This window comes from Podarcis muralis, chromosome 10 (genome assembly GCF_964188315.1).
Source record: "Podarcis muralis chromosome 10, rPodMur119.hap1.1, whole genome shotgun sequence".
Taxonomy (NCBI): Eukaryota; Metazoa; Chordata; class Lepidosauria; order Squamata; family Lacertidae; genus Podarcis; species Podarcis muralis.
This window is the reverse complement of record NC_135664.1, coordinates 33,349,260-33,363,194: the sequence shown is the minus strand read 5'-3', so window position 1 is coordinate 33,363,194 and position 13,935 is coordinate 33,349,260. Positions and strand designations below refer to the sequence as shown.

The following is a 13,935-nucleotide window of genomic DNA, read 5'->3' as shown; positions in this document are numbered from 1 at the left end:
GGAGCTTTGTCAACATAGCGGCGTTGCATTGGTGTATCTGCACAGTTGTGTCAGCATACCTCGTATAGCAGTAGCATCAAAGGGCATTTGCCATGTAAGCCACCTAGCCGAGTGACTGAAGCTTAGGATCCTTCCCCATACAGTATTTGCTAAAGTGCCACAAAACTCTTGTGTATTTGGAAAATGACAAAAGTAGTATGAGCTACACCGAGGTCTTGTAGCTTGACAGCTGACGCCTTTTAATTATTCCAGATGACCTCATGAAAATAACAACTTCAGAACTTTTTCAGGTGGGTGGGGTATAAATAACAAAGTATTATTATCACCATCATCATTGGTAGCCGCCTCACTGGAGAACGACAACCATTTCTCTAGATTGCTTTACCCTAAACACACACAAAAATCTACTGGATTACACCAAAGCCTTAGTAGCCTGAAATCCCATTTCCCACAGTGGAGAGCCAGATGTTTATGGGATGCCCCACCATCAAGCGATGAGGGCAACAACAGCTGTCTCCTAGTGTTCTTTCTGTTATTTAATTATTATGATTAAGTTTGATTACCTGGCCTTCAGCAGCAGTTCCCAGGGCAGGCTGCAAGCATTTAATTTTTTTCAAAATAAAAAAAACAGTTAAGTAACAGTAGGGTGGATCCCGAAAAAAAACGGTGTCAAAGGTCAGGGAAAGGAGGCGCGTCTTCAGTATTCTCCGAAAGCGGGTCAACGGAAAGGGGCCTCTGGTCTTGGAGGCAGCCTAGAGCCATCTTTGCCTCGTTCCCTATCGATAACCTCACCCTCCGTGAATCTGATACCACATCTTACGGCAGCGGAGTCGCTTGGGGCCTAGATTCACTCTAAGCGTCACGAGCGGCGTTTGTGACGACCCTGCTGCGCCCCAAAGGAGTCGCCTCACTGTCCACTGAAACGGCCGCTCTGAGGGAGATACAATTCTAGAACCAGCCCTTTCTCTTTAAACTTCTACTGTAAAAGCACCGTTATTTCTCATTCTGCTGTGTAGAACTTGCTGCTGAACAGGCAGGCGACCCCCACCGCTGCCCATTGCCGACACATAGCGGAGGACTACAACTCCCATCATGCCGTTCGACGTCCCCTTTGTGATGTTTTCGCTGCCCCTTCTCGGGGGAAAGAGAAGCGCGACGGTGGGGAGGGGGAGCGGGAGAGCGCGAGCGAAGGAAGCCGGAGCTGAGCTCTCGCGAGAGCAGGCGCCAGCAAACGGGGAAAGGGTGGTGTCTCGCGTACAAGTTTGGGGTCTGACTGGGCCGCGGCGGCACACGGCCAAGGAACCGAAAGTGAACGGTGCGCTCGCTCGCGTGCACGTCAGTTCGAAGCCGCGTCGGTGAGCGGCTGAGTAAACCCCCTTATGGCGGCTCCTGCGCCTGAGGGGAAGGCGGCGGCCTCGAGCGACCTCTCTCCGCGAGAGGAAGGGGAGCTGGAGGACGGGGAAATCAGCGACGACGACAACAACGACAGCGGGCCTCCGGAGCCCAGCAGTAGAGATGGCGGCGGAGGCACCACCACCAAGGGCCCTTACGCCAGGCGTAGGCCGCCTCCCGACCTGCGGAACAGCCTCCTCCTCTCCTCGTCTCGCCGCTTCTCCCACTTGCGCCACCAGCCTCCCCCTGAGCTCGGGCACCTCCATGGCCGAGGAGGAGGAGGAGGCGGCTACCGACTCAAGGAACCTTTCCGGCCGCACCCGCAGCAGCCGCCGCCTCCGTCGTCTTCGTGCTCGCGGCTGCCGCCCGGCTCGCACCAGGACTCCGGCCCCAGGCTCTCCTTCTGGGAGCGCAGCCACAACGCCCTGGACCGCTTCCGCTTCCGAGGAAGGCCTTTTCGGGGCGGGGGCCGATGGGGCAGGAGCCGAGGAGGAAACCCCCCGGGAAGACCCCCCGGGGGAGGTGGGGGAGGGGGCGGCGGCGGGTACGGCGGGAACCAGGGCTGGAGGGAACCCTCTCCTCGGAAATGTATCCTTGCCATTAAGAAAAGGCCACTTGGCCTTTCTCTGCTGCGTCTCGCAGGGGGTGGGGTGGGGTTGCCTGTCCTGGTCTCTTACAACATGGGGTAGTTTGGCCCCAGGGTGGTCCTGGAGTTGGACCGGCGGCCTGTTTTGTTTTCTCTGGTCTGGGTGGAGGCCGTAGTGACGACAGCAGAAAGGCCAAAGCGGAAATGAATGCAGAGGTAGGGTGTGTGTGTGTGTGTAAGAGAGGAAGAGAGAGATTTAAGGAGGTTCTGCAGAAGTGAAGTGTGTGATCTGAGACAGAAGATGTCATCTGGTATCTTGGGAGGAGCCTCCTCATTGGCTTTCAGATGTGGTGCCTGAAATACTTCAAACACTTAATGAGTGCTGATTTTACATTTAAGCAAGTTTGCTGGCCACACAGCTGGCCTTCAGTTGTGTAACCGAAGATGGCGGGGAATATCCTAACCAAGGAATGCTTAAAGTTTGTCCTCGACCGAGAATGTTTTTAATTTTTGTCTTTCTGTTTTTAGGATGAGAAATGTAAATTTCCTTGAAATGTTGAAGGCATAGGGGGAATAGTTCCCCCTTTCTTTTGAGGGTGAGGAACGGAAACATGCAATTCTTGCATCAGTATATAGTACTATGTACTAAAATGGTCCCTTTAAAAAGTACTATTGAAATAAGTTATCATTTTCATCCAGCTTTGAAAGCATGTTTACTTATGAATAATGCCCAAAAGATTACATTCATTCTGGTGGCCATCCTAGGAGTATGTCCCATTGAACTCCTAGGGCTTATGTTCGAAAAGATTATGTTGTTCGTTGTGTAGCAGGGTGCCTGTCCTATAGCTTTTGAGAAGGTAAGTGAAAACGTTGGCCACAGAGGAAAGCCAGGTGAAAGGACAGAAAATGAAGGATATTTAAATAAGGCTGCCCAATAACATTCTCAAGCTGTCCGGCAATTTAAATACTATCAGAGAACAGCATACTGTCTAAAATTTTCTGGTGGAGACAATCTTAAAGCCAGATGACAAAAAATAAAATAAATCCCACAAAAATAATTAGTACAATCACATTTTGTTTGTAAAGGCACGGGGAAAATAGAAACTTATTTACCTGGTGCCAGAATGACAATAAAGAATATGCTAGGCCTGCATGAGCCTCTCTGGCTAGAGTGTTCTACAGTTCATGGTTGCTGCCTGTCTAAATGGAGGCACCTTGAGCAGGACCTCTGAGAGGGATCTTTTGGTTAGCCTTGTTAACTGAGGCTGCTGCGAAATGGAAGCCACCAACATCTGGAGGGCCACAAGTTTCCCATGTCTGGTCTAATATTTAAAAACAGCACTTTGATCCCAGAAACTGACTGGGAGACAGTACAGCTGATAAAACAATAACATAATTAACACGCTAACATATCCCAGTCAAAAGCCTTGCTCCTCTCCTCTCCTCTCCTATTTTAGACCAGCTTCAGTTTCCAGACCCTTTTCAATTGCAGTAATGTAAATGGGAGGTTACTAGAGCATGTGTAACTTTTCCCAGGCTGTTTCCATCTAGGTATGGCTGCAGGTAACATAACAGTGTAAGTTGATAAAAGCTTTTAGTATCTCCAGACAAGACCGAATGGAGGCAAGCAGAACTTACAAGCAATGAATGTACTGTATGCTCGTGTCAGAGCTGCAGTTAGATAGCAGGAATTGGAGATTGCTTATGTTTGTTATTAAATTTAAATGTATATTCAAGGACTCTATTGCTTGAGTAGCTGATCATTGTCAGAAATTCCATCAGTGATTAATATCTTTCACATCTATTATTTGAACAAGTAACTTTTAAAAACTGAATTTAAGTTCACTACTAGAGTCATATTCTTTAGTTACACATTGTCTAGGGCGTGGTTCTCGTCCAGTTTACTAGTTTCAGTTTTGCCCATGAACTGAAAGAATAAAAAAGGCATATTGTGGGGGCATACAGAGAACTGTTTAGTTTGTTCTGTGTGAGCTGCATGTAGTAATTTCCTCATATGTATCTCTGTGTCTTTATGGAATTAGGTAAATAGAGAATAGGATAAAAGCTGAGGCTTCTCAATTGGTGCTACTGTATATTTTTACTCATCTCCCAGTTTTATTCTTCTAAAGATGACACAAGGAGTTGCTTTTGTTTCTCTTGGGTTGCATTCTATTTAGAAGCAGATAACTTGCTTCAATGGCCAAATTAAGCTTGTGGTATGGTAAATAGAGTGGTGGACTTGGAATGTTGACACTGCTTAGTCCAGATCGCCCTGGATGGTGAGTTGCTCTTTTCAGCTTTGCCTTATCCTGCTAAGTGGTTGTGAGAATAAAACAGGACAACCCAATGTATTCCTTCTTGTGATCACTGGAGGAAAGAAACTTAGGAAAAAGAAAATGGATTTTGCCTTCCAGTCTCTGCATGTAACTCTGTCACTACAAGCTGAGTTCAACATGTTGCAATGCAAGCCTATGACTGGCTCAGTGTGGAAGTCTGTTTTGGCTAGCTTTTACCCCCTGACGGCTATTGGTTTTCTGTTAGATCAGAATTGCCCAACCTGGGGCTCTTGTTTTGGACTAACTCCTATTAGCTCCTCAATGCATAGCTGGCGTAACACATGAGTAAGCTTCTGTTTTTGAAACACCATTGGATTCTGTTCCAATGTATTTTAGGATGTTTTCCAATCAGAGGCAGTTGTTCAAAAGAACCACTGTAATGAAGTACTGTGTAGGCAGCTAATTAAAACCCTGAAGCCCTAGTTCTAGGGGAATGAAGAAAGCACATAAAATGATACTGGCCACAGAATTTAGCTTCCTGAGTATATGGAGTTTCATTTAACAGAAACAACTTTTTGGTCTCATCGTTGTGAAGACATATTTGAAAGTGCAGGCAATGTCTAGTGAAATCAGGCCTGTGATAGCTTAATACTGCTAGTAGTTAGAGGTGAGCAGCTGTGCCTGCACTACTGGTTGCCCATATTTAGGGAAAACCAGAACATTTGCAGATAAAGCAGTAGTAGAATAAAGTATAAAAAGAAGAGGTCTATATATACAAATCCAAATAATTTTACATATACAACAAATGGACTCAATTATTTTTAGCACAGAGTGCACACAGCCTTAAGGTATATCTGTGTCATAAATAAGGGCAGTTTCAGTGGTGTCCAGATCTTTTTCAAAGAGGGCCAGATTTGATGAAGTGAAGGGCCGTGGGGGCCGACCACAGTTGTTGACCTTTTTTTAGGATTGAAGTTTACCCCAGGAAATAAACAGCCACACGGGTGGGATTAAACCAACCAGCGGGCCGGATTAGGCCCCCCGAAACAGACTTTGGACATGCCTGCTTCAGACTCTGTACTAGAGGCTGTTATGGGTTACAAGCAGAGGTAGAGAAAGCTCTGTTGCACATCCGGAAGTCCTTGTGCTAGCAGAATTGTTTAGTTGGATACTGCCTAAAGTATCAAAATTCACCAAACTAAGTTTTTTTGACCCCTTATACTTAAGTAGATCTGCCACCAGCTTATTTAAATATGAAAGAGGCCAGCCAGAAGTAGTTGTGTATTGCTAACATTTAAGATTGTGATCAGAAATACTTTAGGGGAGGAAATCAACTGGGATGTGTATAATGAGAGTTGGCGTGTCCCAGGAGGGAAAGAAACCAAACTGGTTGTGGCAGTGGAATTGAGGTCAGGAAACCTCTTCAAAGGGGTGGTTGCAATGCCTGGCGTCAGATGTTTGGGAAGAGGACAAGAGAATGCCGCTTCACTTACTGTAGAATCTTGTAAGAAAGCACTGTGTGAGTAAACATGGAAGCTGTATGTATTCTCTCCTGCATGTTGAAACATGATTGAATTGCTGTTTGGAATGAAAGGTTTCAGAATGTATTTTAAACATGGGGTTACAGTAAATCACCCAGGAGCAGAAATTAAATTTCAGTGGCTATATGCTTTTGATCACTTCCTTACTGTGGTGCAAGTGACAAATGTACTCTAGACCATTTTCTTAATAAATAAATTAGCCAAAAGCTTTGGAAAATCTCCATCTAGAAAGCAGAACTATTCATCTAAGAATGATAACTCTGTTGAAGAGAGTTTTGAGGATCTGTTGTTGAAATATAAGCAGATTCAACTAGAACTTGAATATATTAATAAAGATGAGAAACTGGCTGTGAATAACAAAGAGGAAACTGCTCAGCAAGGCAATGATGAAATGGCCAGTCCTGAGGACCAAGTATCTACAGAAAATATCAGTATTACAAAGGATGCTGTAAATGAAGTGTCTCCTGAGGAGAAGAATAAAGTGTTAACCTTTCAGGCATTTGAACTGAAGCCTCTCAGGCAAAAACTGCCAACCCTAGCTGAGAGGAGCAAGTTGAAAAAAGTGAAAGATGGAGTAAAACAAGTGTCACAGAAATCTGAATTACTGGATGCCAGTCAAGGTAATTGTTCTTTACGTGTAATAAACTCATGGTTTTATCCTTTCTGTAATTTTTAAAACTGCTTTTGCTTGTGACTGAGTAGCTCACATTTTTAGAGACATTGTAATGTTGGCACAGATTACAGTTTGTTGTTTTTATTTAACTTTTATTACTGGTAAACAGAAGTGCTTTGAAAATGCGATATTTCTTAAGAATGTTTATATCTTGTTTTACTAACAGAATATAACTCAAGTAAACACAGCCAAGAATAAAAAGAGAATCAAACAACAATCTAACATCTATTAAAAATACATTGTAAAAATAACGTGAAGGGGGAATTCCATCCCCTCATTTGTTTGATAACTTTGGCATGCACTTCTGTTTTATCTTTCCATTCCTTGACCATTGTTTGCCTGGGAACTTGGAACAGATTGAATCTAGAGTGCTGTTTAGTATTGGAAGAGAGATGTTTATCTATTTTTCTACCTTTTTGCTGTTGGAAATGCTGCATGTTTCATTTGAGGGCATAGCAAGCATTCTTTACAATAGTAGTGTGGACAAACCAAGCCTGGACCTGACTGTAAGAGTAGATAGTTTGGAATCGGCAGTGCTGCTCTATGAGTTGAGGTCTTGAGCTGATCTTGATAATGAGTTTGGGGGTGCCTGGGACCCTCTGCTTGAGTTTCTCTCACACTGTGATGCTGATGCTTCCAGGCCTTCAGACTGTGTCACAGAATTAGTGGAAGTATTAAGGTGACCAGGGAGCATGAGTTTTCCCCAGTATGAAGTACACCTCTTGTGTAATGTAATAATAAAATAAGAGAGGAAGACAGGAACTTAAGGGAATGTGTGCTTGCTTTTGCACACAGGGCAAGTATAAATTGGGACCATGGAAAGAGTAAAAAGAACCTGGCATATAGATTTTGCAGCGTATTCTGCTTACTATACATGTTAGAAATTTATGTATAATATGACTGTTCCTTTGCATGCTTAAATTCATTTACTTTGTCATTGTGCTTGATAAAATATATCATTTATATTTTTAAGCAGTAGATGAAAAAGAGCAAGGAGAACAAAATCTTAGCCCACCAGATGCTGCAGTAGAGAAGGTAAGTGAAGCCACTTGTTTTTTCCAGCTGCAAAATCAGTCACTTAAAATTTGGCTTTAGCCTAATGTATACTTACAGTGCAATCCTATGTATGTTGTTTCAAAGCAAGTCCTACAGTGTTAAATGTGGCTGATGCCTGAGTAAAATGTTTTAGGATTCTGTCTAAGGTTTGAAAACCATCCTGTGGGTACTGTAACTAGTGTTTTGCATAGAGTGAATTTTTTTTAGTCAAAACCTTTTAAAAATATCAGTTTAATGATGAATAAAGAACTGAAGTGTGTTTGTGCTTTTCATTTCACAAAAGAAATTGCTTGATGAAGAGGAGGAGGTGTCAGAGTTGCAGCTAAGACTACTAGCTTTGCAGTCTGCCAGTAAAAAGTGGCAACAGAAAGAGCAACAAGTGATGAAAGAAAGCAAGGAAAAACTTACAAAGGCAAAAAATGTACCACAAAAGATCAAAACCAGCACAAAATCGCATTCGGCCAAAAAAACCAGCACTGCAGGTAAATGGTTAAATTGGTGAGCAGTGGCTTTCCAAGTTGAGATCTGTAATGTTCAATATTTGACAGCTTACTTTCTCCATAGATTTGTTGTGTTTCTTTGGAAAAACTAAGTGTAATTAATCAATACTCTTATTTAAAGCTAAGCAAGCACTGAGGAAACAGCAAACAAAAGTGTGGAAAAAAATGCAACAACAGAAGGAACAAGAAAGGCGTCAGAAGGAAGAGGAACAACGGAAACAAGAAGAGGAGGAGGAGAGAAGGAAAAGGGAAGAGGAAATAAGAAAAATTCGTGATCTTTCAAATCAAGAAGAACAGTATAATAGGTTTATGAAGCTGGTTGGAAGCAAGGCAAGATCAAGAAGCAAGGTAAATTGACAGGCATGGAGTATGGCTTTAACATAGATGTACTTGTGTAATTAATGTTGCTATTGGGGGTGGGGTGGGGTTTGCTCATCTTGGTGACACATGATCTGATAGGATTAGATTAGGACTTGAGGGTCTTAGCTCTCTTTGGATATAGACATATTGGTCCTGGACAACTTGCTGTCTTTCAGCCTGTTTTCTATCAGAAATACTGACCATCTTCTCTGGTTTGCTGGGCTTTATGAAATAAGGGTTGTAAAACCTTTGATAGTGCTATGTAAGCAAAAAATGCTGAGCAATCTGGAAAACGAGAACTTTTAAATTCAAGTATATTATACACATTAAAAAACTGAAAATCGTTAACATTGGGTGTTTTTTCTCAACCTAATGGTTGTCAAAGGAATTACAAATGGCGATTGATACAGATGAGTAGGAATACCAAACTAGGCATAAAATTCTCACTAGTAAATAGTGAGGCCTTAAAGATTAGTGGCGACTGTGCTGAGGCACTGTAAATATTAAACTCATTTTGTTAGTCATGTTTTTAAGTTGATTAGGAATGGTGGTGTAAATATCCATGATTTGAGAATTTTCTGTTGTGAGCAGTGCCACAAGCACTTGTGTAAAATTGCATCCTGAAAGCCCAAGGGATTGTTTCCACTTGTGTTTTCATTGCGGAATAAAAGCAGCGACTGGATGTGCAAGGTGTTGTAACAGTGAGAAATTGCAGAAATTCCTGAATCCCTCCAACTATATTTCTAACTGTAGCATATTCTTCCCCAGAATCTGAAGTAGTTTTAAGTTCATTTGGAGTCCATAATACAAATTCATGGCTGACGGTGGAGTTCAAGTCCTACAACTAGGTTTTTGCAGGGTCAGCTCCAGGTTTGAGAGGGCTCTCTGGCAGATGCCCTCTGCAGACACCCCCCTCCCCACCTTGGCAACACTAGATTGAGGATGAGGAACTGTCACCTATGTTATTGTGGGCACCAGCAGAAAAGGAATGCCTCCTCTGGGGCCTCTTCCTTTTAATTTTCTTTATTTCCTGGTGCTCCATTGAGTGTTTGGAAAGAGAATTTAATTTTGAGGGATTGGGGACCCTAGAGGAACACTGATAGCAGTGCTTCCCCTACCACTACTGGCTGACCACCTTGACAACTTCTCTCCCTACCCAGAATACCATAGTTAGTCACCTGGATTAGGAGCGGGGGGGAGCAGCAGTGGCCAGCCAGCAACAGAGGAGAAGCACTGCACTCTGTACTACTCGGGGCTTCCTGGCCTATTTCCACTGATGGGCACCTGCCTAGGATTGTCAAGGCATTTCTCTGTCCGTGGCTCACTCACTTTCTTGCAATGCTGCCAGTTGGGCCTCACACCTGATGTACACCCCAGGGAAGGGAAGGAGCCCGGGGTCATTGGAGACAATGATAATTACGGTAGCTGCAGCTGTAGCTGCTTCAATCAGCGCTCAGTGATTTTTTAAAAAGAGCCTGCCATTTAGCCTTGTGATAGGCCATGCCATATGCTGACGCCAACTGTACCATTCTGTTGTCATGACCTAGGGGATCATAATTATTCATTTTTTTGCAGGTTGGAAATGGTTGGGAGATTTGCCTTCCCACACACTTATAAATAATTATAGTATGACTTAAAAACGAACTATTCTGCTGCTTGCTGTCCCTTACTGAAACCACGGTTGTTACGAGAGAAGATCCAGCAAATAGGAGTCAGTAGTTTGCCACTGCTATCTTTCCTATAGCTTTTCTTCCTGCAAGTGGGCAGCTGTTTGAGGCAAAACAGGCAGCATTGCATGTGTTTAGGAAAGGAAATAAAATATATCTGAGGCTAACAAAACTTGTTTTTTGTGTAGTCTTCAGATAAAGACTTGAGACGGTCATTAGATAAGCAATCTACTGAGAGTGCAGGAGGAATCTATCAATATGATAATTACGATGAAGTTGCCATGGACACAGAAAGTGAAACTAACTCTCCTGGTAAGTGTTAACTTACCTAATGTGTGGATTACAACATTTTATTTTTGCTAATTTCCTAATGAAGCCATAATTAAAGCTTGTTTTCTACTGTTTTATTTACTCATTTTCCTCATGTTATGTCTGCTACATGAAAAATAAAAAAAATCAATAGCTGACCCAGCATAAGAGCAGGAGCAGTATGTGATGAGAAAAATTACTGCTTATTCTATTGTTTGGATCTTGATGGTTTTCATGAATTGAAGTACAGTTGTACCTTGGCTTTCTAACAGCTTAGTTCTCGAAAGTTTTGGCTCATGAACGCCGCAAACCCAGAAGTGACTGTTCTGGTTTGCAAACTATTTTTCGAAGCTGAACATCTAATGGGGCTTCCGTGGCTTCTGATTGGCTGCAGGAGCTATCTGCAGCCAACCAGAAGCCGCGCTTTGGTTTTGACAGTCGAATGGACTTCCGGAACAGATTCCGTTCGACTTCCAAGGTACGACTGTATATAAAGGCTATATAAATAAAATCTTGTCTAGTATAACCTTTTATTTTTTGTTTTCCATAATCCTTTTGTAGCATCATCTCCAGTGCAGCCTCCGTATTTTGAATGCCCTGCTGGATACTTTTCTCCTACCATTCCACAAATAGCACTGCCTCTTGCAGCACAGATTTCAGTAAGTGCTTTTTCAAGATGGTCGTTTTGAAGTAGAAACATTTGATACCAGAAATATTGTTAGACCAGCCTATCTTTAAATTATGATGCGTTTCTCTTTTGTGTGCATCCCTTCAGGCTGTCTTGGAAGTTATTTCTTCTGGTATATATTGAAATGGGACTTGGCCTGGATCAAAATTATTTCTAGTCCCACTCTTATTACTGATTAATGCTAGTACTAATACTCACTGAGCTTCTATATCCTGTGCTACCTATTTCTTCTACTGGAAATGTAAATTAAAAAATCCCCAGTCAGTATATAGCTACTTACTACTAAACTTTTGTGCGTTTTTAGAGTTGTGTTGCTTAAATGTTATTTAAGGAACTAAAATGGATAATTAAAATCACTTACCTGGGAGTAAGTTCAACTGCTTAGTGCAGTCTAGTACTGGTGACTAATGGTTTTGAATAAGCAAGTCATTCTCTGTTATTTTCTGTCTTGGAAAATCTTGATTTTCAACTGCAGTATCTTGGCTTTTGGAGCTGCTGATGTTTTGTATTGAAGCATAGCAAGAGCAAAATGTGCTTGGCACACTATTTGTGAAGGTCAAGTAGTAATTAAGCTATTTCTCTTTTCCTTTCCAACGTTTTAAGGCTTTGCCACCAGGTAGCCAGTTGTATGTGGAAGGTATTTCAAGTGCTTCTCTTGAGCCACTACCACCCCTTCCTCCACTTCCACCTGAAGAACCTGAACAGCCACCCAAACCGCCATTTGCAGATGAGGAGGAGGAGGAAGAAATGTTGCTGCGAGAAGAGCTACTTAAATCTCTAGCAAACAAACGAGCTTTCAAACCAGAGGTATTTATCACTTCTGAATATAGCCACTAGATGTCAGCCCTGGTACATTATGATCTGCATTACACCAGAAAAGTTTTTTGTATTAGTTTGGAGAAACAAAAGTGTGACTGGACAACTTGAAGGTGGCATGCAGTTCTTTAACCAGCGTAATCTGTTCTTTAACCTTAAAAGGAGTTTAAAGTTCTCTTGGTTAGGGTTAAATTTGCTGTAAACTGAACAAGTTGCCTCCCACTTGTTTGCTATTGTCCCAGCTATTTCAGCTGGATAATTAGTAGGATTATGACATTTCACATGGTTGAAATCTGAGCAACGATTACTTTACTTGCAGCTGATGGTGGCCATTTCCATGCTCAGTGGCTTCTGTTGTCGTTAAAAATCTATGCCTTCTAAAATGGCAGCTTCTAACAGGCTGAGCAGGCTATATTTGTGTTACGTTTTTGCAGCATTTGTGTATTTAAATATTTAAAAGCCTTTCACAGTGGCTTTTCTGATTATTTATTTATTTATAGGAGAACTCAAGTAATAGTGGTCCACCTTCACCGCCTTTCCCCAATAACTCCCATGCCGTGCCAAGAAGCAATCTTTCAGCCGTCAGTATTAACACTGTTTCTCAACCTCGTGTAAAGAACACAAAGATTATTAGAGTACCAAGACTCCCACGAACAGTGATTACGGTAATGAAATATTTTTTACTTGGCTTCATATAGGAAGGTGCATCATGTTTGAGGTTAACACTGCCAAAGTAGGGCAAGAAACTAACATGCAAAATCCTAGGTAGTTGGCTTGTGCTGATTCGGCAGCTGGGAACAGTAGCATTTTGGAGGTGGGTTAGGTTGGTTCCTGTGTACTGTTTCTTTCAAAGAAGAACAAGGCCACTATTCTTAAGAGTATTGCTCACTCAAAATTATTTAACTTTTTAATTCTTTAGCTTCCAAAGCACAAGTCAGTCGTGGTTACGCTGAATGATTCAGATGACAGTGAATCGGATGCAGAACAACCCATCTCTGCTGCTAGTGTGTTTGGTGGCCTAGAATCTATGATCAAAGAAGCTCGAAGGACTGTAGAGGTAAATAAAATGGATGTGGAAATGACATTCTTTGAAAAGAGCACATGAAACGTAGTTTTTTAAAATCTTAACATGCATTTGCTGTGTACTGCAATGGCCAGCTGTGTAAAACAGACTTCCTTGTCTATAGGTAGGAGAACAGGAAGGACAGACCCTCCAAGTGTCCCTATTTTCTAGGGGCGTCCCTGATTTAGAGAAGCTGTCCTGGTTTCTGATTTGATCCTGGAATGTCCTGCTTTTCCTTAGGACGCCCCTGTTTTCATTGGAGAAATGTTGGAGGGTATGGCGTTATCTGACCCCCAAGCCGTCTGAAGGCAATCCTGTATAGGGAGGGTTTTTTTTAAAAAAATGTTTTATTACGTTTTTTTATATGTTGGAAGCAGCCCAGAGTGGCTGGGGCAACCCTGTAAGATGTGTGGGATATAAATAGTAAAATTATCGCTATGGAATGGGACATCCCTATTTTTATTGGAGAAATGTTGGAAGGTATGGGTAGACTGAGGGACGCGGGTGGCGCTGTGGGTAAAAGCCTCAGCGCCTAGGGCTTGCCGATTGAAAGGTCGGCAGTTCGAATCCCCGCGGCGGGGTGCGCTCCCGTTGCTCGATCCCAGCGCCTGCCAACCTAGCAGTTCGAAAGCACCCCCGGGTGCAAGTAGATAAATAGGGACCGCTTTCTAGCGGGAAGGTAAACGGCGTTTCCGTGTGCGGCTCTGGCTCGCCAGAGCAGCGATGTCACGCTGGCCACGTGACCTGTCAGAGCTCTAGGTCTCCTTTCTCATGTTCTCATTCAGTGAAGGGAGGTCCTGTTTCACACTCTTGCTGGTGAAGACTGCTAGTTGAGCACAGAAGTCAGCAGCACTGCACTGCTTTCTGGTCCTGGCCCTCATTTTTAATTGGGGATACTAGATAGTCAATGCGTATTTACTTTAGGCTCCAGCAGTGTGGCAGCAGTGTGCCTCTTTCAGTAGGTGTGTGCCACAGCAGGTGTTCCAGAGAATTGCCCATAATAGTCTG

At 42.9% G+C, this 13,935-nt stretch overlaps 2 protein-coding genes across 5 annotated transcripts in view; one reads left to right on the top strand and one right to left on the bottom strand.

Moving 5' to 3' along the window:
- TMEM19 (transmembrane protein 19) overlaps positions 1–1,073 on the bottom strand; it is a 28,719-nt gene extending 27,646 nt beyond the window's left edge. For both annotated transcript variants that reach the window (XM_077934723.1, XM_077934726.1), the window contains exon 1: positions 564–1,073. The gene's annotated coding sequence lies outside the window, so the exon portion shown is untranslated. The remainder of the gene's footprint in view (positions 1–563) is intronic.
- A 170-nt stretch (positions 1,074–1,243) lies between these two features.
- ZFC3H1 (zinc finger C3H1-type containing) overlaps positions 1,244–13,935 on the top strand; it is a 33,909-nt gene continuing 21,217 nt past the window's right edge. For 2 of the 3 annotated variants that reach the window (XR_013394355.1, XM_028747054.2), the window contains exons 1-10: positions 1,244–1,980; positions 5,996–6,415; positions 7,442–7,503; positions 7,808–8,006; positions 8,146–8,372; positions 10,240–10,363; positions 10,922–11,019; positions 11,652–11,855; positions 12,365–12,529; positions 12,784–12,921. Coding sequence is in view for 2 of the 3 variants with exons in the window: in XM_028747054.2 (XP_028602887.2) it covers positions 1,380–1,980; positions 5,996–6,415; positions 7,442–7,503; positions 7,808–8,006; positions 8,146–8,372; positions 10,240–10,363; positions 10,922–11,019; positions 11,652–11,855; positions 12,365–12,529; positions 12,784–12,921 (2,238 nt within the window). In the remaining variant the exon portion in view is untranslated. The remainder of the gene's footprint in view (positions 1,981–5,995; positions 6,416–7,441; positions 7,504–7,807; positions 8,007–8,145; positions 8,373–10,239; positions 10,364–10,921; positions 11,020–11,651; positions 11,856–12,364; positions 12,530–12,783; positions 12,922–13,935) is intronic. The other variant, XM_028747055.2, reaches the window with a different exon arrangement.